The sequence below is a fragment of the Lepisma saccharinum genome, chromosome 1, assembly GCF_977018435.1.
Source record: "Lepisma saccharinum chromosome 1, izLepSacc3.1, whole genome shotgun sequence".
In the NCBI taxonomy this organism is placed as follows: domain Eukaryota; kingdom Metazoa; phylum Arthropoda; class Insecta; order Zygentoma; family Lepismatidae; genus Lepisma; species Lepisma saccharinum.
In genome coordinates this window covers 84,151,212-84,174,702 of record NC_139229.1, presented here as the reverse complement: position 1 = coordinate 84,174,702, position 23,491 = coordinate 84,151,212, and the positions used below count along the sequence as shown (strand labels likewise).

Here is a 23,491-nt window from a genome sequence, read left to right as displayed (position 1 = left end):
AGAATTGTGTTTTTTTTTGTTTCAGCTAAAAAACAGTTTTAGGGGGCAAAACCCCCTCAAATTTCAAGATGAGGACACACTGAAGTGAGGATCTGACCCCTGTGTCCCCCTCCGATTTCCATGATACTTGACAGGTGTGTGTATAAACGGGCCCAAATGAACGTGTTTTTTTGTTTCAGCTAAAAAACGGTTTTAGGGGGCAAAACCCCCTTAAATGTCAAGATGAGGACAAATTGAAGTGAGGATCTGACCCCGTGTCCCTCCGATTTCCATAAAACTTGGCAGTTGTATAGTGGGGCCCAATGGAAGAAATACGTGTTTTTTTGTTTCAGCTAAAAAACTGGTTTAGGGGGCAAAACCCTCAAATGTCAAGATGAGGACAAATTGAAGTGAGGATCGGACCCCTGTCTCCCCCTCCGATTTCCATGATACTTGGCAGGTGTGTGTATAAACGGGCCCAAATGAAGAAATTCGTGTTTTTTTTGTTTCGGCTAAAAAACTGTTTTAGGGTGCAACCCCCCCCCCTCAAATGTCAATATGAGGACAAATTTAAGTGGGCATTTGACTTGTGTCCCCCCCTCCGATTTCCTTGAAACTTGGCAGGTGTATAGTAGGGCCCAAAGGAAGAAATACGTGTTTTTTTGTTTCAGCTAAAAAACTGTTTTACAGGGCGAGACCCACTCAATTGTCAAGATGAGGACAAATTGAAGTGGGGGTCTGACCCCTGTGTTCCCCTCCGATTTCCATGAAACGTGGCAGGTGTATAGAGGGGTCCAAAGGAAGAATTTCGTGTTTTTTTGTTTCAGCTAAAAACTGTTTTAGGGGGCAAAATCCCCTCATGTCAAGATGAGGACAAATTGACATGAGGATCATCTGTCCCCTGTGTCCCCCTCCGATTCTCATGAAATGTGACAGGTGTATAGAGAGTTTGTATGCCCCCTGTTTCTTCCTATGCCATATTTACGTGGTTTCGGGGTCAGATCCCCACTTCAATTTCTCCTCATCTTGAGGGAATGAAAACACACATAAATGTGAGACATTCCATTCCAGGGTGAAACCTTTAACACACATAACAAGATAGAAATGTTATACAAAAATTATACAATTGTTCTACAATTACAGTTCTACAAATTAAAATAAAAAAGTTCTGGATTTCGGATCTGGTAGGATCCGGATCTGACCATCCCTACTATACACCTGCCACGTTTCATGGAAATCTGAAGGGAACACAGGGGTCAGATCCCCACTTCAATTTGTCCTCATCTTGACATTTGAGAGGTGGTTGCCCCCTAGAACAATTTTTTTTCCGAAACAAAAAAACACGTATTTCTTCATTTGGGCCCTGCAAGTTTCATGGAAATCGGAGGGGGAGACTTAGACCTTCCTTGTAAGTGTATTAATTAATTACAAATCGCGCACGCGCGCGCACACACTATATATATGTGTGTGTATGTATATTATATATATATATATGTATATTAGCAGGTAACAATATGTTATAAGCACATTCTTACTTTCCAAAGAAGCGCACGTGGGATGGCAAAACGGATCCGGATCCAAAAGCACCGGATCCGGATCCGAAACTACTGGATCCGGATCTGAAAATTCCAGATCCGGAACCAACCGGATCCGCTAGGATCTGGATCTGGCCATCCCTACTTTACGATTGTTTTCATTTTCTAAATTATCATTAGAACACAAGTATTGTAGTGTGTATTTTTAGTGATTCAGATTGATACATTACTTTCTGAAAGTTTGAGGGGAAACTACACATTCAGTAAGCCTGTGATGATAAATTGCCCTGCACTCTGATGTTTGGTTTGAAATCACATAATAACCGAGGCTTAGCAGAGGAACAGCCATTTGCAAATAACATACTAAAATTAGCTGTTGTATTATTTTTATTCATGATAGTATGTTAGCACTATATCTTTATTTAGAGCTATACTGTAAACTTAACCTTGAACACTTACCCACAAAACTTAAGTAAGGCATGTATGGTGACTAAAATTTCTACCAACTTATCTGACATTCCTTTAACTGATGTAGTGATTTCTGTGGATGTATTGTCTAAGAAAAGTTGCTGAATAGAACCATATGTGCATGCGATGTACGAGGTGACTTGACTCTTTCTGAAGGCACTCAAATCTTATTCTTTCACATAAGTCACCCTCGACTACATTTTGCTGTCTAACAAGACACAAGTCAGACCCAAAGCCAGTATAATCCTCTATGTTGTGTTATCCATATATGTTTGTGATGGTCCCTTCATCCTTCTGAAGTTATCATACCCATCATTGTGATGAGCGAAAAGTTACACAAAATAAGCTAAATAAAAATAAGCTAGATAATTTTTGAAGTGTATGTGATCATTGGTAAGAATGTATAAGAAGAGCAATCAGTATTTTATCTGCCCCAACTTCATATGATGTAGAATTTTATATAAGAATTTTCAGAATTTCATGTAGCAGTATATTGTCTAGAAGATTGTTACTGCAATTATTCAGATATTTTTGTACTAATCAGGGAAACCTAAATTGACCACTTGGGAGCAATGATGTTAACCCTTGGCTGTGTCTGATATTTGGTGATTATAAAAGTAGTAGAAATTCTGAGCTTCCAGTAATGTGTGATGGATATTAGCTTCAGAGTCGTTGAGCTATGAGAAATTGATCAGTCATTTCGTTAGGAATGATAAATAGGCAGTATGAGCTCCAATGAATTACAAACTGAAGGATGAATTACTTTCCCATGAATAAAATATATGGTAAAACAATTCACCCAATTACAAATGACTTTTTGTGTTTATAAAGATGCAACGATTAAATGTTACGATAAAAAAACTGTCCAGAATTGTCTTTGCATACCGTACAAATCTTCTGTATGACATCCCATGCACATGGTCTAAACAGAACCCAATTTCTCTCCGTACCTGTGGCCATCCTACACTCTCACTTTTGCAAACAACAATCTATTTACATGACCAATATCAATAGAGAATGCACAGCATTCACCAGATGCCACTCAGGTTGTGGGAAATCATTGTTAGTTGTTAAATAAAATAAAATCCCACTTTTGACTCATTTAAATAAGTATATTTCACTTCTTGCCAAGCAAAATACATACTTATATGTATGATACTGACTGTCTTATAAGTTCTCACCACAAAATTTGCCAAATTTTTACAGCAATAAATCACACATCTTGCATGCAAACATCACAAATTAATGACAATAACTATTTGTCCAATGGGAAAAAGATTTCATTTCTCCTGTGCTACATAGATATTGTGTTGCTTTTGAGATGATGATTAATTGTACGAGCTAACAGAAAACAGGTTGATTGCATATGGCAGGAATTGGTTCAGATGTTATCCATGTGACCATGAAGAGTCTCAGAACATTTGTATGGTATGGAACAAAATTCTGCAATTTCCTTTATTCTGTGGGCATGTATCTTCATGAACACAAGAAAAAGTTATTTGTAATCGGATGAATTATTTGGAACTTTACTTTATTTCTGCAGTTGACTGCGACCACTCCTTGCCAGAACTGAAATTTGGACATGAACACAAATATTCTAATACACTAAAATGAAGCACTTGCTTACCTGCAAAGCTTATTTTTACAAGGGGGACAAATTGAAACCTTAAGTCCAATAAAAATTGTAGGACAAATTGTATACAGCTCAAATGGCCTCAGTTCACAGGCAGATGGGCGGAAATGCCTTCGCAGTGGCTCATAAGTGACTGCACATGGACCCCAAACACTAACTCAGTTAAAAAAATGTGTAGATCAGCAAAAGGTCTGTGCTAAAATGCAGCAAACTTGTGCAACACTACATACAGAAATCTACTAGACAAGAAACAAAAACAAATGAAGGTTTCATTTGACTTTCCCTCGTATGTTCTCTTAATTTTGGTGGCCATTGCCCATTAACATTAAGCAGCATATCAAATTGTGTAGTATTTATTTATTTCTTTCTTGAAATGGTATTGAATCACCCAAGATGGTTATGGCAGTGGGCACAAATGAAAAGAATATCATAAGCAATTACTGAATTTTCGTATGTTAATCTGCTTCTTCATCTTTCTTTCTTGAAACATGAAATAATATTCTATATGCATTTTTAAACGTATGCACAGTATTCAAATGAATTTATCTAGCAAGCGTTGTTTTTGTGAAAGTGTGAAGAAGGGTACACATTCAATAAGCCTGTGATGAAAAATCATGCACCACTCTGATGTATGAAGGTGTTGAAAGACCTATCCACAAACCCTGAGGCTTACATTAGAACTGTATTCTATATGGTTAAAATTTTGAGTGTTGTTTCCCTTGAAAAAATATTTTGGTTCAATTTGTATTCATATCTTAGCACAGTAGTAGTTTTCCAGTGTAAATTGCTGCCTGTGATGTTATCCTTGCAGAGCACATTGGATTGCTTGCTCATGATTTTGCCACACAAGGAGTACCTGGAATCTATTTTTTTTTATCCTTCCATTTCTATCCAATCATAATTAATCCATGTCATTGCAATTATCTTGAAAAGGGAATAAAAATTAATAGCTGTGGAAAGCACGCTTGGCTACATGAATATATTGAATCACAGGAACTCTTTTCTTACAAACTGTTCCCTTCCCTAAAAAAAATTGCATCTCTAGTTTTAACATTGCTTTTAAAAACTGCCTGTAGGCAGCGTGACATGCAAATATTTATACCTTTGTCCAAATATTAATAAATTGCCTAATACTGGTACTTATATATGTACTATGTAGAAATAGCAGTGGAAAGTCCAGATTTAAACAGGGCTCAAAAACTGGTCTGTGGCATACAGAGCCATTGCTCTAAATGTCTGTCAAGTACTACTGAAACGAGATATGTTGCCGTTGAAACATTGATGAGGTTGACGATGATACCTAGTTTGTTCCAGCATAAGGTAAACAAGTAAAACAGCAACAGCAAAAAAATTGTTGAAAGCAATTGGCCTCCATGGTGGAGTGGTTAGCACAGCATCCTACGATGCCAGAGGTCCCAGATTCAAATCCCAGTTTGAGCATGGGTGTTCTTTGCGAGTGTCCCTTCATCAATTTCATCATATCATCCTTCATCCTCATCTTTGTGATTAGCCAAAAGTGACAGAAAAGCGAAGTAAAATAAACTCGATCAATCTGGTGAAAGCCAGGTTGAGAAAATTCAAGAATTAACTTTTGTAAGCAAAACATTGAATATTTTTTTTCATGAGGAATAACAATTTCTTGCGAATACTTGTATTTAGACATGCCAGCTATGATATTAATTTCAAAAGTTATTATGAGGGGACATCAAAAAGTAATTGAGTAAATTTGTTAAAGCCAAACTGAAATGTATTCACAAAAACTGAAATATACATTTGGAAGTACATGTATTTTGACACATTTCTACGAGATGGCAGGTGTGTGCATGTCGAGGGGCAGTTGTTTCAAAATGGCAGCTACGCTTGAGACATTCAACACAGTTGAGCTGCGGAGTGTGATTAGATTTCTGCGGTCAAAGGGACAGAAACCACCTGAAATTTTATCATGAGTTGCGTGCAGTGTATGGTGATACATGCATGACATTCACAAATGTCTGTAACTGTGCATAGTTCAACGCAGGGCGTGGAAATGTCTTCGATGAACCCATTCTGGATTGCCTCTCGCATCCCATACACAGAGCAATGTTGACGCTGTGGAGGCATTGATTCAGGAGGACTGACGGTCAACAATCCAAACAACAGCGAATGCAGTGGGCATTTCATATGACAGTGCATACACCGCCATCCATGAAGAACTTGGGTATCGCAAAGTGTCAGCGAGATGGGTCCCCAGATAGCTCACCACAGCATATGGAGGACCGTATGGGATACAGTCTTCTTGAGCATTTGCTCCGGTACCATAGGGCTGGAAACTCTCCTCGACAGCATTGTTACCGGGGACGAATCGTGGGTTTTTCATTACATCCCTGAATGAAAGCAACAAGAGAATGGAAACACACAAACTCAACCCCACCCAAAAAATCTGGACAACCCTGTCTGCAGGAAACGTTTTGCTTACAGTTTTCTGGGACAGCCAGGATGTCATTGTTGTTGTTTTTGGGGTAAGAGGAGCAACTGTAAATGCTGCTGCATATTGTGCCACACTGGATAGTCTGCGAGCTGTTCTGCGCCATAAACATCCAACAAAATCTCTCTAGGAGGTCATCATTTTCCATGACAATGATTGTCCCCATGTGGCTGCATCAGTGATGCAGGGAGTCAATTCCTGGCATTGGGAAATTCTCAAGCATCCAGCATACAGTCCACACCTGGCCCTGTCAGACGTTCACCTGTTCGGCCCACTGAAAGAACACCTTGCCGGCAAACACTTCAGCTGCAACACTGGAACTTGTGACAGCCATGCATCTTTGGTTACGCATCCAGCTGAATGATTTCTACTGCATGGGCATCAAAAAATTGTCACGGTGGGACAAAAATATAAATGTGAATGGATGTTATATCGAAAAGTAGAGTAATGTTCAACCTTCAAAATGTATATTTCAGTTTTGGGAATACATTTCAGTTTGGCTGTAAAAAATTTACTCAATCACTTTTTGATATCCCCTTGTATTAAATCACCCATATTGTAGTCTTATTCTGAAATTCATATATACGTAAAGTGTTCAAATGAATTTATCTAGCAAGTACTTATGTAGCAATTCTTACAATGTTTCATGTCATAAATCAATTTGTGAAGGTGTGAGGCAATGGTTATATACGTTCAATAAGCCTGTGATGAAAGATCATGCACCACTCTGATGTTCAAAGGTGTTGAAAGACCTATCCACAATCCCTGAGGCTTACAGAGGAACTGCATTGGATGTGGTTCAAGAATTATGTGGCGTTTTCCTTAAAAATACTTTTGCTTGTATTCAAGATAGCATGTTAGAACAGAAGCAATGTTCCATTAATTAAAGACTGTTGAAAGCACACTTAGCTATATGAAAAAGAGTTACAATGACCTTTTTCAAACTGTAAACTAAGAAAAGAATATTGCATGTAGTACATATCCTGCATGTTCCAAACAGTAAGGTAATTTACATCTTTGCTGGAGGAAATTGGCACAGTCGATGTCAACAGTGTTTGAAGAAGGGATGGCCAAACAGATCGGATCCGAAACTTCTGGATCCGGATCTGGCCATCCCTAGTTTGAAGGCAACAAATCCCATTGTTTGAGCAGTGACACACACTTCGACACATACAAAACCAGAACTGGCTCAATTGGTAGATAATGGCACAGATCCAGGTTAGAGTCCTGGTCAAGCCTGCCCTTGAAAATCACCAGGAGCATGAAAGTATTAATATCTTTGTCTGAATATTATTCAATTGCCTATATCCTGGCCACACTATATCGCTGCTTCGGAGAGGAGGAATTCGAAGGTTGCTGCTTGTTGCCCAAACAGGGGGTCAGCTGTAGGCCTAATTGGCTGCGACCACAAGTTTCTTCTTAGTAAACACTGCAACAGTGGGTCACTGCCTATAAGGTGGGCCGGTTCTTAGCTTGATTCATATTTTTCACTAAATATTCTGTAAAACACCAAAATCCTTAGGATTTAACACCCACAGGAGATGTACTGTGTAGAAATATCAGTGAAAAATCCAGGCTTTAACAGGACTCAAACCTGGGTCTCTGGCATACCGTGCCATTGCTTTACCAACTGAGTACCAAACCAGTCCGGTTTTTACCTGATTCATTGTTGTCACTTGCATTTCTGTGAATTACCATCCAATAGTGCTGCAATGGGATCTGTTACCTTAGATGAAGATATCAATGATGCCTCTTGCATGGGTAAACTGGTAAAACAAAATCCACTGAAACCAGGACTGCCTTAGAAACCCAGTTGGTAGAGGAATTGCATATTATGCCAGTGACCCAGGTTCGAGTCCTAGTCATGGTTAATTTTTTTGCTGAAATTTCCACATAAACCACCAAATTATATACGTAATATAGTGACTTACTGTGTAAATGAAATTTTAGAATTCCCTGCAGCATTATATTATGTAGAATATTGTTTTTTTCACTACTGAATCCCACAGCACAGAGGAAACCAGAATTCAATGCACTTGGAGGCAATTATGTAAACTCACCTTGGCTGTGTCTGATGTACGGTGATCATATAAGTAGTGAAAATTCTGAGCTTCCATTCAATGAACTTCAAGATTGTATATTTAAATTAAACGTCAGGGTTATCTTTTACATGCAGAACATTGAATTATTATTTTTTACGAATAAAATTCTTTACTTCTGGAGTTGATCTTTGACAGTATCTTGTCAAGATTGGTACTATTTGGATATGCCAGCTTGGTAAATTTTCAAAGTTGTTGTTATACCACCAATATTCTAGTCTTTTCTTACTTATACAGAATTTATCTAGCAAGCGTTGTCATAGGATGTTTTATGTAAATGGTACCTTCAGCTCTTAAAATCAATTTGTGAAAGTTTGAGAAAAAGGTACACATTCAACAAGCCCGTGATGAAAGATCATGCACCACTCTGATGTTTAGAAGGTGTTGAAAAACTCATCCACAATTTCTGAGGCTTACAGAGGAACCTGTAATTAATGTAGTTAAAAGATTGACTTCTTGTTTCCTTTAAAAGTTAGTTTTGTTTTGTATTCATGGTAGTATGTTGATACAAAAGTACTTTTTCAATTTAAGTTGCGGGCTGTGGTCTTACTTTATTTGTAAGAAAAACATTTGCATGTCTTAAACTCTCTTGTAGGAAAATTAGAGAAAAATAATAAGGATAGTGTATGTTCGAAATTAGATAAATCAAGAAATAACGATAAAATACCAATCAACATCTTGGTAGTCTATACATATTTTCAAATCTAAGAAGTGTCTGAATGGTTCTGGTAGTTTGTAGCCCTTTTTTGAGATTTTATGGAAAGACATTGCAGAATTCCATACATTACATTGTGTAGAAGATTGTTACTACAGTTATCCAGTTATTTTTGTAGTAATGAATCCCAGATAATTGAGAGGAAATAAGGATTAACTTAATTGGAGGCAATAGTAAACACACCTTGGCTGTGTCTGATGTACTGTGATCATAAGAGTAGTGGAAATTCTGAACTTCCGTCGAGTTAATAGTCAGTGGAGCATTCATATAGTGGAAATCATAATTAGTCAGTAGGGGCTTCCAGCAAACCACCATATTTTATATTCAAATTAAATGTTATCTTGTAGAACTGAATATATTTGGGGAATAAACTACTTGATTTCTGGAGTTTACCTACGATTATATCACTAATTCATATTTGGTTTCTGAAATACATATATACATACAGTGTTCAAATGAATTTATCTGGCAAGTACTAATGTAGCAAGTCTTCCCATGTGTTACCCATAAAGTGCCATAATGGTATTTTCAGCTCTAAAATCAACTAGTGAAAGTGCGAGGAAAATTTCTACAAGCCTGTGATGAAAGATCATGCACCACTCTGATGTTTGAAGGTGTTGAAAGACCCATCCACAATCTCTGAGGCTTATAGAAACTGTATTGAATGCAGTTAAAATATTAAGTGTTGTTTCATAAAAAATCCTTGGTTTGTATTCAAGATAATTGGTAGAGAAGTACTTGTTCAATGTAAGTTGCAGTCTGTGGCAGACCATATTGAATGACTGCCTGACTCAGGATTTTGCCATGCCACCGACTCTTTCAATATGAGTCCCTATATGGCATCTGTGTGTCTTTGTGAGTATTTCTCCATTTCCATCCAGTCATGAGTCATCCTTGCCCATTGAAACTTACCTTAAAAAGGAAGAAAATTAAAGGAGAATACAAATCTAAGCTTGTGATGAAATTAGCCTTGCTGCACCAAACCACATTACTAGTGTAAGGCATGGTTGGTGACTAAAATTTGTGCATGGTATCTGTTTCCCCTGTGGTTAGGAATGTGCTGTTTGAAGATATTTAAATGTCATATTTATTTTCTGTGCATAAAATGCATATGTTAATAATGATAGGATGCAGTAATAATTGATTTGAACTGGTATGAGTCTCAGGCGCGGAGCGTCCATGTAAGCCGGGCTTACACTTCATTAGTTCTAGTAAAATGTATGTAATTATCTGGCAAAAATTCGTAAACAACTTCCAAGTTCAAATCGGGTCGACACCAGGTTCGAGATCATGTTTGTTAGATTGCAACACTTCAGCGCCAGGTGGCACATGGGATCTCCCGCCTTCTGCTTGTGGAAAGCTGTAAGCCTTCTGAATTTTGCCTTACAAATTTGTGACCGCGAACGAGCAGTGCCTACCCTATCTGGGTGCAAGGCCCGTTCTCTGGGTGGAGAAGAGCGAGCCAAAACCCACGTGTGTAAACCTTCCGGCCAGAGGCTTACAACAGCGTTGCAAACCTTAGGTTTACAAAAAGTGTTGTTCATGGATGTCCGCAGTATTTCTTTCCACCAGGGAGGATTAAGCATAGTAATTTTTTCAGGGGTGGGGGTAAACTAGGTATATTTCCCCCATAATAAAGTTGCCTCCTCAAAAGATACAAATTCAATTTGAAGTTAACATTTTTCTGCAACGCCCTTACAATAATTAACATAATTTGATGTGACTGAAATAAAATGATATGTGTGAAATATATTCTTTTATGGTTGACATTCATTTTCCAGGAAGAGCTCCCCTTGCCCCTTCTGGACATCCATGGTCTCGTTTAAACTCCATAATTATGCTACATACTACTAAATTGTTCTGCGATCTACATATTATTAATGTTTATTTGTAACAAGAAATAAATATAAATTCGAATGGTTCAACCAACGGGATGAGTTCGACGTCATACGTGAAAAGTTTGAGAAAATTCAACCACCACGAACAGCGGCCCTCTTGTTTAATTTATATCCCCAACTTCCAAACGACTTTTGAAACTTGTGCGAGATTTAGCACCATTATGCTTGGGTTGGCTTCACTGGCTAACCGTGAACACGCGCGAGCGAGACGCAGGTCCTGCAAGAGGAGGGTTCTCCAGCGTTGTCGGGTATGAATGAATGGTTGGCTGCAAAGGAAATTTGAGCCAGTGGTGTTTCAAGGAGGTTTTTTCCAGGAATAGGGAATTCTGAAGCAAAATACTAACAGGAAGGGGAAAAAGGAGAAACCTCTAAAAATGAGCGAGAAACGTGAAAATTAGATATACAAACGCTTGTCTCTGTTTGTCGCTTGTAGGAGAGCACAAACATTGGAAATATTAAGATTTCTGTTTTTCGTTTATATTTGAACTCAGCTGGTAGTAATTGAGCTAACAAGTGCAATAACGTTTTCAAAAATTTAAATGTTTAATTAAAACTGAATATTGAACCAGTTTTACAAATCTCATGTCAAATGTGAACAAAATATTATTCATTACATAGTCCGTGGTTTAAACACTCTTCGAATAACGTACGAAATGGCTGTTTATGGTCTTTCAGGTGCAGGATTTTCTTTTACACTACCCTTAGATAGCACTTACATCTCCTTTCACAGAAATTTCTGGATAAATCCTCAGAATTAGGGAGCATTTCTTTCATATTTTATTTTGTCTTTCTTTTTTTTACGAAATATAAGGGAATTTTAAGGCAAGAGAGGGCATTTATTTATGTCCGAAAGGGATATTCCCCTCTTGAGTCCGAAACATCAATTCAGTGACCACTTTTGGATGTGATTTGTTTTTGTTTCCCCTTTCATGTGTTGTGTGCATGGTTAAAGTCTCGCGGTATTTCTTTGCGACTTCCATCCATTGAAAAAGGGGCTGTCATTCCTCTGCTGTAGTGTTATAGTGAACAACAAAAACTGCATTATGAAAGAAAACGAGTATGATTGTGCGGTGGGGTGGAGAACTTGTTGAAGACGCCGTTGTCCAGCAAGGATTTTGCTGATAAGAATAAACTTGTGGATATAGCTAGGCCCACCCACCACTTCTCTAGCAGGCACGGTAACAGAAACGAAAAATAAAGTCCCCCGATTTTGTGATTCATGGTACGAGCTGATACTTGGTTATGCAGCGGTTGTAAAAAGTATTCAGCACTTTTCTGTTTCTTTCTGTTTTCGTTTCTTTATTATCATTATTCTTCATTTTATCTAATATTGCATTTTTTATGGTTACGTTACTCATTGTGATAGGAATAAAACTGACGTAATTATCAGTTGAAATGTAAGAGATATACAGCCTAGCAAAAAAAACACCAGGCTCAGGGATTTATCCAGAATATTTAATCTGATTTAGTGTAACTTCGTTTTTAAAGGGTGTAAGGTTAAATTTAGTGCCAAAATTAGGGTTTTGTGAAAAATTTCAGGGAAGTGTTCTGAAAAAATGGGGGAGGGATTGATGATTGTGGATAAATCACTGAACCAGTCCAAAAATAAACACAAGCCTTCATCATGCTAGGCTTACACTGTTGGAAAGGTCACGCTCCGCCACTGATGAGTCTGCTTAGTCGTCTTCCTATTAACCATTATCAATGATCGTTGTATTTTCCAAAAATCATATTTTTTTTTATTAATATCCTTTTAAACTTGCTTCACATGTTGAGCAAAATTTTATAGCTTTCAAGAAGCACACTCTACCATCAGAAATAATTTAAATTTAAATCTCCACCATCTTTGTGTTGTAGATTTTAAACTCAAAGTTCATTGTACCAACGGTTTTCTATTACCGTTGAAAATTATTGGTAAGAAATTTCAGAATTTCATGTGACATTACATTTTTCATGCAGTTAAGATAATGTTGGGCTAATCAACCCTACATATTGTGAGGTGAGAACAAACCAACAGTGGCCTCACTTGAAGCCACTAATGTAAATACTTGGCTGCGTGATATGCAGTGATCATAAAGCTAGTTGAATATGTATTGAGCTTGCATTAATGTGTGATAGATACTAGTGTGCAGATACATTGAACCAGGGTTGTTAAAGGTCCAAGAACCCATGAATTCTAATGGGTTCTGCTGCAGCACTAGATACTTTTTTGTTGCAGAATTTAGATTCGATACAAGTTACATGTTGTTTGATTGAAAAAAATGTTCCTGGACCATATTTAAATTGATGCGTAAAAAAGATTCCTTGAGCGAATTTAAAAATCAGCCAGAAAAAAAGGTCCCTGGACCGAATTGAAATACTTTATAGATAAAAAGGTTCTTTATGCTGATTTTCTCTCCTGGACCGGAATGTAATTTATTTAAAATTCCTGGAACTTTAACAACCCTGCATTGAACTATAGCAAATTACAAAATCATGTACGTAGTTGGAAATGATGATGAACACTAAGGTCTTGGACAAACCACAATATCGGGTGAGGTTTCCTCTGTATTTTAACTAGGTGATAGGCTTCCCAGCTTTCAAGAGCTTACATCACTCTCATCTTGGAGGATTGGAGTGGTGATGGCTTTTGAAAGCCTATCCGGAAATCATGTGGTTGATTTCGCGAGAAAACCTCTTCTTCATTCCCTGCCACAAGAGCTTCAAGAATTATTTTATAGTATTGAGTATTTGCTAGGGAAAGACATGACAGGCTTTCAATACATGTTAGGCTGGCTGTAACAGTATTGCCTTCAGTGTTGACTGCAATTTATATTTGACAAGTGTGAATAAAAAAAAAAGTAACAATGAGATTACAAATTTGAATGATTACAAATTTCAGTTCACTTATATTACTCTGAGTCAAAAGTATATGCATAAAGGATTAACAAATATGAAACAATCTTAGAAGGACAGGATATCGTGTCTTTCAAAGCAATGTATTTCATTAGTAACAATATATCAGTACTTTTAACAGTGATATTGTGCTTTGCACCACTCTCATTTTGGAGGTTCTGAAATCTACAATGCCCGTAATTTGCTGAAATAAGATGGTGATAGATTTTTTGGTATAGTGTTACTCTAAGATTATGATACTGGTTGAACTGTTGTAGGCAATAAGAAGGTAAAATTTTATTCTGTAAAACTTTGTGGTCAACATGTCAAGTATTATGAAAACTGTTTAGTAGTCTTGGTAAGGAGTAACTAAACCTAGATTTCTTTAATTTCTCCCCAGGCTATACGCCGTGATCCCAAAAACAATTGGATATGTGATCCTGTTCACTCACGTCGTGAAGCACGTGGAAAAACTTCAGCTGCTCGGAAGTCCAGAGGATTGGGCAAGGGCCACAGATACAGCCAGACTATTGGAGGGTCTCGCCGTGCAGCCTGGCTGAGAAGAAACTCCCTACAGCTTCGCAGAAAGCGTTAATAATTTTTTTCATTACAATTCAAATTCAAAAATATATTATGGGAAGATGAAATAAATATCCTTGATGGAAAGAAAATGTGATGGTATAATTTTATGGAACCCGAGAAATTATATTTTGAACCTTGTTTTACCAATTTCATTCATTTTTCTTATGTAATCTCAGCAAATTATATTGGATTCAAAATAGTGTAATGTTGACATATGTATATTGCCTGCTGCCCCTCCATTTTCAGTGTGATGTAAGGGTCGACCTTGAGGCACACAAAAGTACTTCCACCTGGTAACGTATGGTGAAAAAAAATTGCACAAAGTTTGCAACCCTGCGGAACTGGCAATATTGAACACTGACACACCATTTGAGCTGTGTTGGATTGTACGTCTACCAGTTATGTAGTGTGAAGAGCAAGAGAAGCTTGGTATAAAAACAAGTCAGTATGGAGCTGAAAGAAGACTACCGTCTGAAAATGATCGTGCAATATTCGACAGAGAATCGTGATGTTTGAAAGTCCGAGCTTGTGAAACATTTTCAACGTGCAGGATTTTCGGTTTATAATATTGTCACAATTGGAGAAGGGAATCAATGTGGAAAGAAAGCCGGGCAGTGGACGGAAGTCGAAGTTAAATGAACCCAGAGTGTTGCAACAACTGTGACATGTTACTGCAGATAAGGTGGCAAAATCCTACCGTGAGCTTGGTAGGAAGTTTCAGTGTGATAAAAACACAGTGAAGAAAGCATTACAGAAGATGGGGATACAGAGATATAAACTAAAAACTATGCCAAAAGTGACGGAGCAACAAGTTGTTGTCCAGAAACAGCATTTACGAATACTTGTGACAAAAACATTCACTGCAACAAATGACGTGATTTGTATCATGGACGATGAGACTTATTTCACCCTAGATGGCAATGAGTGGCAACCGAAAACCTACTATGATCCTGGAACTGCTGCCGTGCCCAATCCAGTGCGTTTTGCTTCCAAAACAAAATTCCCACGGAAGGTGTTGCCATGGCTTGCCATGAGTGAGAAAGGACTGTCGAAACCTCAGTTTTTCAAGGCTGGCCTTGCACTCAACGCCGACTGGTATGTAAAGTTCTGTTTGCCTAAAGTGAAGCAGTTTATCAATGAATACCATCGTGGGGACAATGTTGTTTTTTTGGCCAGATTTAGCCAGCTACCATTACGCTGCACAAAGTCTTGCGGCCATGGAGCACTTAGGTATCCATAACATATCCAAAGAACAGAATCCCCCTAATGTTCCCAACTGCGGCCCATTGAAGATTTCTGGGCAAATTTAAAGCGGATGGTGTATGCCAATAATTATCAACCACAAACCGTTGCAACCCTCATCCAACGGAACCGCAGATGCTTGCGCGATGTTGATCCATCAACATTTGCTCCATCTATGCAGAAAGTGCCCCAAAATTGTTGCAAGGCCAGCAGACTCTGTGTAAATGTGTTTGTTCATTGATGTTCAGATACCACCCTTGTATAGCAACCAGCACCCGAAATACATCTGTGCGTTTTTGCCCTTGACCACAGCATTTTCTTTTTGTGCAAATTTTTTTCACCATACGTTACGCTCCGATAATTGCTGTTTGCAGGCCAGCGGGCTTCTGGCATCTGGACCCATGACCAGGATAATCTTGTGTGGTGTTATGTTGTCCAGTTGTGCCCTTAGTGGCTGTGCACCTCTGGTTTTAATGTAGATGAGTGAGATTTTAGTCCAGTTTAGTATTTGTTAAGGAATGAATGAGTTAGTTTTGGAAATTGAGCGATGCAGATTTTAACCCTTTTTAGTTTTCTTGTTAGGAGCCTGTCTTCAATTCAGGTTTAGGGGTTTATGCCTGTATTGTGTTATAGGCATGTGCTGATGTGCCCATACTATAAAAATTAAGCAATCAAAGAGAATGTGAGCATCTGATGTTCATGTAGCCACTTTTCAAACTTGCCTAGATTTTTTTTTCTTTCTGAATGACTAAGCTTTACGCAAAGTTCAAATTTATACATTGCCCTGAACCACAGGTTCAAAACTAAGCTATAAGCAGTTCAAACTGGTGAGAATAAAATATCCCAATGTTTAAAAATTGATATTCCTCTGCTGCACCTGCTCAAACCTTCAACATCCAACCCAGTAACCCGTATGACTCTGTAACACTTGGAACGCTGACAGCTACTACAGATCGAACAAAACCCAAAGGATTACAACTACCGAAATTTCTGTTAAAAAACAAGTGCATCTATATTACATTATTTTAAATCTGATGTGGGATTAACTGAACATTCTATCACCAAACTCATAAAGTAATAATTATTTACATTACCTTTCACTGGACAATAAAGAAATACTAAATGCAGGTGTTAGAATTTAAAGTAAAACTTCAACAAATCCTTTGCCCCTTGTTGTATATGCAATCAGGCATGCACTGATACTAAGAACATTGTATGGATGCAAGCCCACTCTTATTATCCCTTTGTGAAAGACAGAACAGGATATATGTTCTTGACAATATTGACCAGGCATACACCCCTTGAAGGTTATGCAACAGGGTCAACATTTAGTTGACTAAAATAAATGGCAACAAAGCTTAGTATACTGAGAGATTTTTTTCACTGAAAAAGAAGACGACATTAGTACACGAGTCATACATAAACACTTTGGGTGATTATATTATGGATTGAAAGACTCAAACATGATTGCGCAATATCCTATTTAATTTCAAATTAATATTGTTATAGTTTATTTCTTTGCGGCAACCTTTAAATTAGAGTTGTGCACATTTATGCATCAAACTCACATTCACCTGAGTAGTTTCTGTAACAATGACTCTTGATACTACAGTAATTTGAAAGCATTCAGCTTACTCGGCACGAGTTCCATACGTTTGCTATAATCATACTGTCAATGGCATGACTGAACATCAATTATACCTAAAGCATACTAGCTTATGGTGCCACATAATGTGTAATCACAGATAGGCAACAATTAAATTTCCTACACAGCTTTTACAATAGGATTACATTTTATAGAATAAAGCTTGATAAAACTGATATGCCGATTATAACTTGTCTCTATTGATCTTTACTTGATCTATCATGAGTTACGTACGACAGTGTACGTTTACATGAAAATTTGCGTAATGTCAACGCAGTTTATCACACTTGGAATTTTATGAAAAGTAGAATTGTTATCACCCACAAGGGTCGATGATTTTCACATTGTATATTGATGTGTGTTCAATTCACAATCCTTCCTTGCAGCATAAATTAGTCAATCAACTTATATTTGACACCAGAACTTTTGTGTCTTTGCTCGAGGAACGTATGTATTGAAAGAACTGAAGTGCATGTGCACTTACCAGACCGTAGACAATTTCCATTGGTTATCCACATAGAAATCACGATAGATTCTCCCTGAAATCGATATGAAACAAACTAGAAACTTTGTTGGATATACTTGTGATCTTATCACATCGATCGATGGCTGAAATGGTTCGAAAGCAAAGTTTTTTCAAAATAGCATCATCTCAATTGCACAATATGGTAAAAAGTTCAAACGTAAAAGGTGTGAGAATACACTTATAGTTTTGCACAAAGTTATGTACTTAAAGCATATTCCATAATGGGACGTTCACGAACTACTTCTCAGTGAAAAGTAAGAAACAGTATCTTACCTCATGTGAGAGCATACCATCATGGATGATGCAATCATGGGTCCTTTCTTCTCACAAGTTTAGCATCTACCTCGCAAGTTTAGCATCTCCTGTACCTACTGCAACTGGTACCTGTCAGGCTGAATACTTTTAATTCAACCATTCACTGCTGGATGTGTGCAGAATTTTGCAATATGCAGATCACTCAACCCGACTTGCATCCTTCCATCTCCATTTTTTCTCCCACAACTGTTGTACCAAACGTCCCAGAGCGCACGTTGCTTTTAGCAAACTTGGCCACTGGTAGGGATGCTATCATTGCGAAATTTATTTACGAACAAATAACGCCTTGAAATTTAACAATGACATATCATTGTAGAACAACGCGTTTTTACCTTGCTTCATATGACAATTTATATACTTTTAAGAAATGGATAACAAATGTCCCAAATGTTTAATGCCATCTAGCGAGAAGCACCTGATTCCGAGTTTATTGCTGACTAAGCAGGTTTGCCATCGTTCGATATTTTGCAACACTACTTAGACTATACATTTTGTGAATTCTCCCATGGCAGATCTCTGAAGGCTTAGGAAGAATACCGGACTATAATTGGGAGTGTGTAGTCAGAGAATAGTATTACAATAATTAAAAACATGTATGTTGCAGTGGTATACACTCCTGCCACAATGCAAAGTTTTGTTGAAAATAGGTTTATACTTCTTGGGAAGAAATGAATGGGCAAGAGTGGCAGCTTACAGAGAAAGATTTCTGGAAGTTTGCGGGGAAGCGAGACAAAAGGACCACTCTTTGAGGACATGTAATGCCCATCTTCCAATTTTGGGAAGAAAAAGCTGAAGTTATGCAACATTTGCAAAAGTCTTTAATTTTTGTTCACGTTATTACGTGTAAAAGTGAAATATATGAGCAGAAAGCGGTGGTTGAAGAGTTTTATCCCATACTCCTGTTTGGAAAACACTTTTTTCAAACTCTGTTAATAATAGTAACAATGGATATGCTCTTAAAGGTTTGCATAGCAACTTTTTTATAGATGCAAAATAATCTAACACAGTTTTATTTCTTTTTAGTGGTTATTTTATTTTATATGCGACATTTCATTTTGGTTTCCCAGAACTTTCAAGCTACACTAAGATATACAGAAGGTCGTTTGCTTTATATCCGACGATGTTTGACGGGTACCCACCTTAAGAGATACCGTGCCGCCACCACCGATCATGTTCTATTGGACCCCCCACATTGTGGACTATCGCCCGGCATTGCAGTTTCCATTGCAGCAAGCTCCGGCGCAGGACAGGCATGGGAATTCTGTCCCACTCCTCCCTGCAAGCTTTCGATAGACCATCCAGGGTGTGCGGGCAGCGATGTTGAAGATGACGTTTTAACAGTCCAAATGCGCAAAAATCCATTGGACTGGCATCTGGGCTTTTCACAGGAATGTCTTCAAACGGAATGACACGAATTCCTAATTCCTCTGCCATTTCCTAATAAAAATGTAGCGCCGTTCTGGCGGTATGACTCGAAGCCTTGTCCATATGAACCATCACCTGGTTCGTGTCCATTCCATACAATTTTGGGATGTGTGTCTGATAGATAGGTGTCAGAATGGAGTCTTGAAAGTATCTGGCATTCACCTTCACGTTTTTGTACACCTTGCGTAACATCAACTTACCCTCATATCCGAATCCTGTCACAACCATAAAGCCACGAGGGAAACTTTCCCTGCACTGACGAACAAAGTTGCTGTGCCCCTTGCTGTCAGTCACGATATGTGATCGCCTGAATGTGACCACCAGCAGTGAGATGGAAATATGATTCATCCATTGTGACAGCTTTCTTCCATTTGGATTCCACCAGGTACCTTTCATACAGGTTCACAATGTGTACGTATGAAAACTTAGCATGGAAAAGGGCCATTACGTCACCCTCCCAATACCGGTTGATTGTCGGCACCATTTGATAACATTCACTACCAACACACACACACCTACAAGGTCAGACACAACACTGCGCCCGCCAGCACACCCATAGTTCCAGCATGATATGCCAGGTGGCAGCACCGAATCGACAATGGTCGGATATAAAGCGAAAACCTATGTACAGATGGGGACAAAATAATACGAACACCTGTGATAAAGTATGTCACATTTCACACCGGCAGTGCAGCAGCACCATCTGGCACTGAAGTCTGCCAACAAGTGGGTGTGAAGGGGAAGGTATTAGTCTTGTCAATGGTGGTGCATTCGTCTATCATACGCTCTCAAGAGGCGCTGCAATGTCAGACGTGACAAGAGTTCCAAAGAGGCATGATTGTTGGAGCACGTTCAGCTGGAGCCACAGTGACTGAAACCACAAAGCTTGTGGGGTGTGCAAGGAGCACAGTATCGGCTGTTATGACAGCATACACAACACAAGGTAAGAGGGCATCTTCAAAGCACAACAGTGGACGAAAGACAAATCTTGCTGCTTTGGATAGGAGGGTGTTTAAGCTCATATTGTCCCGAAAGCACAAGCAATCGTTATCAGAGATAACATCTGAAATGAACAGACATCTCCAGGACCCCATTTCAACCAAAACTGTCAAAAGGGAACTCCATGCTGTCAACAGTCATGGCAGAGTGGCAATTCGTAATTGATGGTGGCATCACGTAATGCTGTCAAGCGACGCCAATGGTGCAGAGCTCACAGAAGTTGGTCCCCACAGCAGTGGCAACAAGTCATCTGGTCTGATGAATCAACATTCACGTTATTTCAGACAACTGGGCACGATGTGTGCAGAACGCCCCGACATATGTTTCATCCTGACTGCCTCTTGCAGACCGTGAAGCATGGAGCTGGGTCCATTATGGTGTGGGGTGCGATATCTTGGCACGGTGTGGGACCACTTGTTTTTCTGCATGGGAAGATCAACGGCAAACACTAGCTGAGCATTCTGGGGGATCATCTCCATCCTTTTGTCCAGACTTTTTTCGGGGGAGCAGCTGCTTTTTCAAGATGACAATGCTCCTATCCACACTGCTGGATCTGTCCAAACATGGCGAAGTAGGACATCTTGAATGGCCCCCACAGTCTCCTGACTTGAACATTATAGAACATTTTGGGGGATATTTGGAGTCCAAACTGCATGCTCGAAGTCTGCCTCCAGCCACACTTTCGGAATTGGAGACTGCTCTGGAGGAAGAATGGCTCCATATTCCCTTAAACATTGTGCATGACCTATATGTGTCCATCCCACATCACATACAAAGTGTACTTCAGTCACAGGGTGGTCCAATCCCATATTAACAAAGATTTTCTCTAATTTCACAGGTGTTCATATTCTTTTGTCCCCCATCTGTACATACAAAAACAACCTCACATGGCAATCACTCTACACTTCTAAGAATTGTTAGCTCCACAAGGTTGTGGAAAGTGCATCTTTTCCTTGAGCTAATAGAGCTGTTTGTAAAGTGGTTGCAGGTTGTTTTTTTTATAACCAAGTCTGGCCCAACAAAGAAGCGCTACAGTGACCCGCTGTTGCAATTTTATGAGGTGTGTGGCTAAGTCCCTGATAAAGAGTAATTTTATTTTATTTTGTGCAGAGTAAAACTATGAAACTGTCTGAAGCAAGTCTGGAAGCTTTCCTGGCGATGAATGATGAAACTATTCTCTTGGGCTATCGACCAGGCGAGTTGTGGAAAAGATTCCAAGCTTTTGAGAGCTAACATCACTCTCATCAGGGTAGAAGTGCAGTCCTGAGCATCAACCTGGTGCATATACGTTCGTGGAGGGGAACCCAGTGAAGATGTAAAGCATTGGGCAGGACAATAGGAGAGCACTGTAAAGAAACACCAAAAGTTACATCAAGAATTTCCATCCGGATATGTTGGGACTAGCTGAATATTCAATCAACGAAGGCCATAGACCAGATTTTAGCAACACAGAAATCATAGCCAAAACTTCAAACTACTGGGACCGCATCATCAAGGAAGCAATAGCCATTCATGAAGAAAAGTAGAATCTTAATCACGACACGGCTCGAACTGGACACAGCCTGGCTAGCGATAGTTAACCAGAAGCGTGGACGCAACAGACATGGCACACGATTGGTCTTCTATCTTGACTGGGATCCCCCCTCCATGAACGTATGTACACTGGGTTGATGGTCAGGACTCAAGAGGCGTATATTCGGGGCTGTCTAGGCTATCTGCGAAGCCCAGACTCTGTGAATAGAATACACAAAAAAATATCTTATCAGAAAATGCACATAAAACTGTTCATTTCAATAAGAAGATGAACCTGATTTCTTAGAAGATTTGGAAACATTGCCCGCTTTCTTTGAATTCGCGAGACCGCTGGCCCAATGCTGGCAACTCCACGGGTCAAGCTTGACATGACCCCGATCAATGTTGCAAACCAATTTTTCCCAGCATGCAATTTCCCCAGGATTGGGGAATTGTGGAGCCAAACTGTTACAGGAGAGAGAACAGGGTTGCATATGGCAGGGAGAAAACCCTCTGAACTTCCTCAACAGTCTGGGTCAATGTTGCAAACCAATTTTTCCCAGGAATGGGAATTTTTAAGCCAAATTATCACAGCAAGGGGAAAGTGTCACAAGTACATCATTGAACGCTTGCAGAGGAGTTGAAAAAGAGGCCGTTGACCTTCAAACAACTAGAGATACAGTGGGGAGTAGAAAATTGTTGGCTGAGCAGGAATGGTTTATGAGTGCATCTACAAATTACCGAAATGAAGGACCAGTTCTAATCTAGATCGCGTCTAGTAGTCTTGGTGCGTGGAATTTATTTAGAGGCAGCGTGTGAATACAGTAGTGAGTGGACTGTATTTTTGTGAATGATACGTGCTGTGTTGTGTAATGAACTGGAATGAGTGACATAATTAACAAGCTGTCTATTCGGCTTACGAATAACTATAAGCTCCAAATCGTTGTGGCGGATTTCTCTTGTATGTCCACTTTATGAACAGATAAGCTAATGGGGATCGGACCTACAGTTAAAGTGGTATCGAACCCGGGACCCCTTAGTTTCAAGGCAACGACGTTACCGCTGCACCAACAAGGAGTACCTGAACTTAAAATCGTGAAAATAGGTAGGTTGAAATTTTATTTTTATTCTCTTATATAGGCGTACATAATATTTCACAATATGGGCCTCTTATTTATGCAAATAAGAATAAAATTCTTGAAATCCTTGCCTTGTAATGAAGGAGTCCCTTGTTCGATACTCTGTGGAGGCACATGGCACAGTGATTCGGATCCCACTTTAAACCGTAGGTCCAGTCCCGATTAGCCTTACTGTGCATAAAGTGGACTTAAAACACCAACTCTTGAAATTCTTTCCTCACTGACAAGGTACATTTCCAGGTTTTATTTATGAGGTATATATTTTTAATCACAGTCACATCACTTCATCCCACCATCGAACACTATGATATGGTGCAATAGCCAGGTTCTTAACCCAGTATATGCCACTGTCAGACTGTACTCCTGAAGATGCGAGTAACGTTAGCTCTCGAAAGCTTGGAATCTTTTCATAAAAAACTGTATGTATGCTATGTTATGTGC

General features: G+C 39.0%; 1 protein-coding gene across 2 annotated transcripts in view; it reads left to right on the top strand.

The window, feature by feature from the left end:
• The window catches only part of RpL15 (ribosomal protein L15), a 44,001-nt gene extending 29,665 nt beyond the window's left edge, over positions 1-14,336 (top strand). For both annotated transcript variants that reach the window (XM_083117027.1, XM_083117038.1), the window contains exon 5: positions 14,066-14,336. In XM_083117027.1, the coding sequence (XP_082973153.1) occupies positions 14,066-14,260 (195 nt within the window). In that variant the 3' untranslated portion in view covers positions 14,261-14,336. The remainder of the gene's footprint in view (positions 1-14,065) is intronic.
• The last annotated feature ends 9,155 nt before the right edge of the window (positions 14,337-23,491 follow it).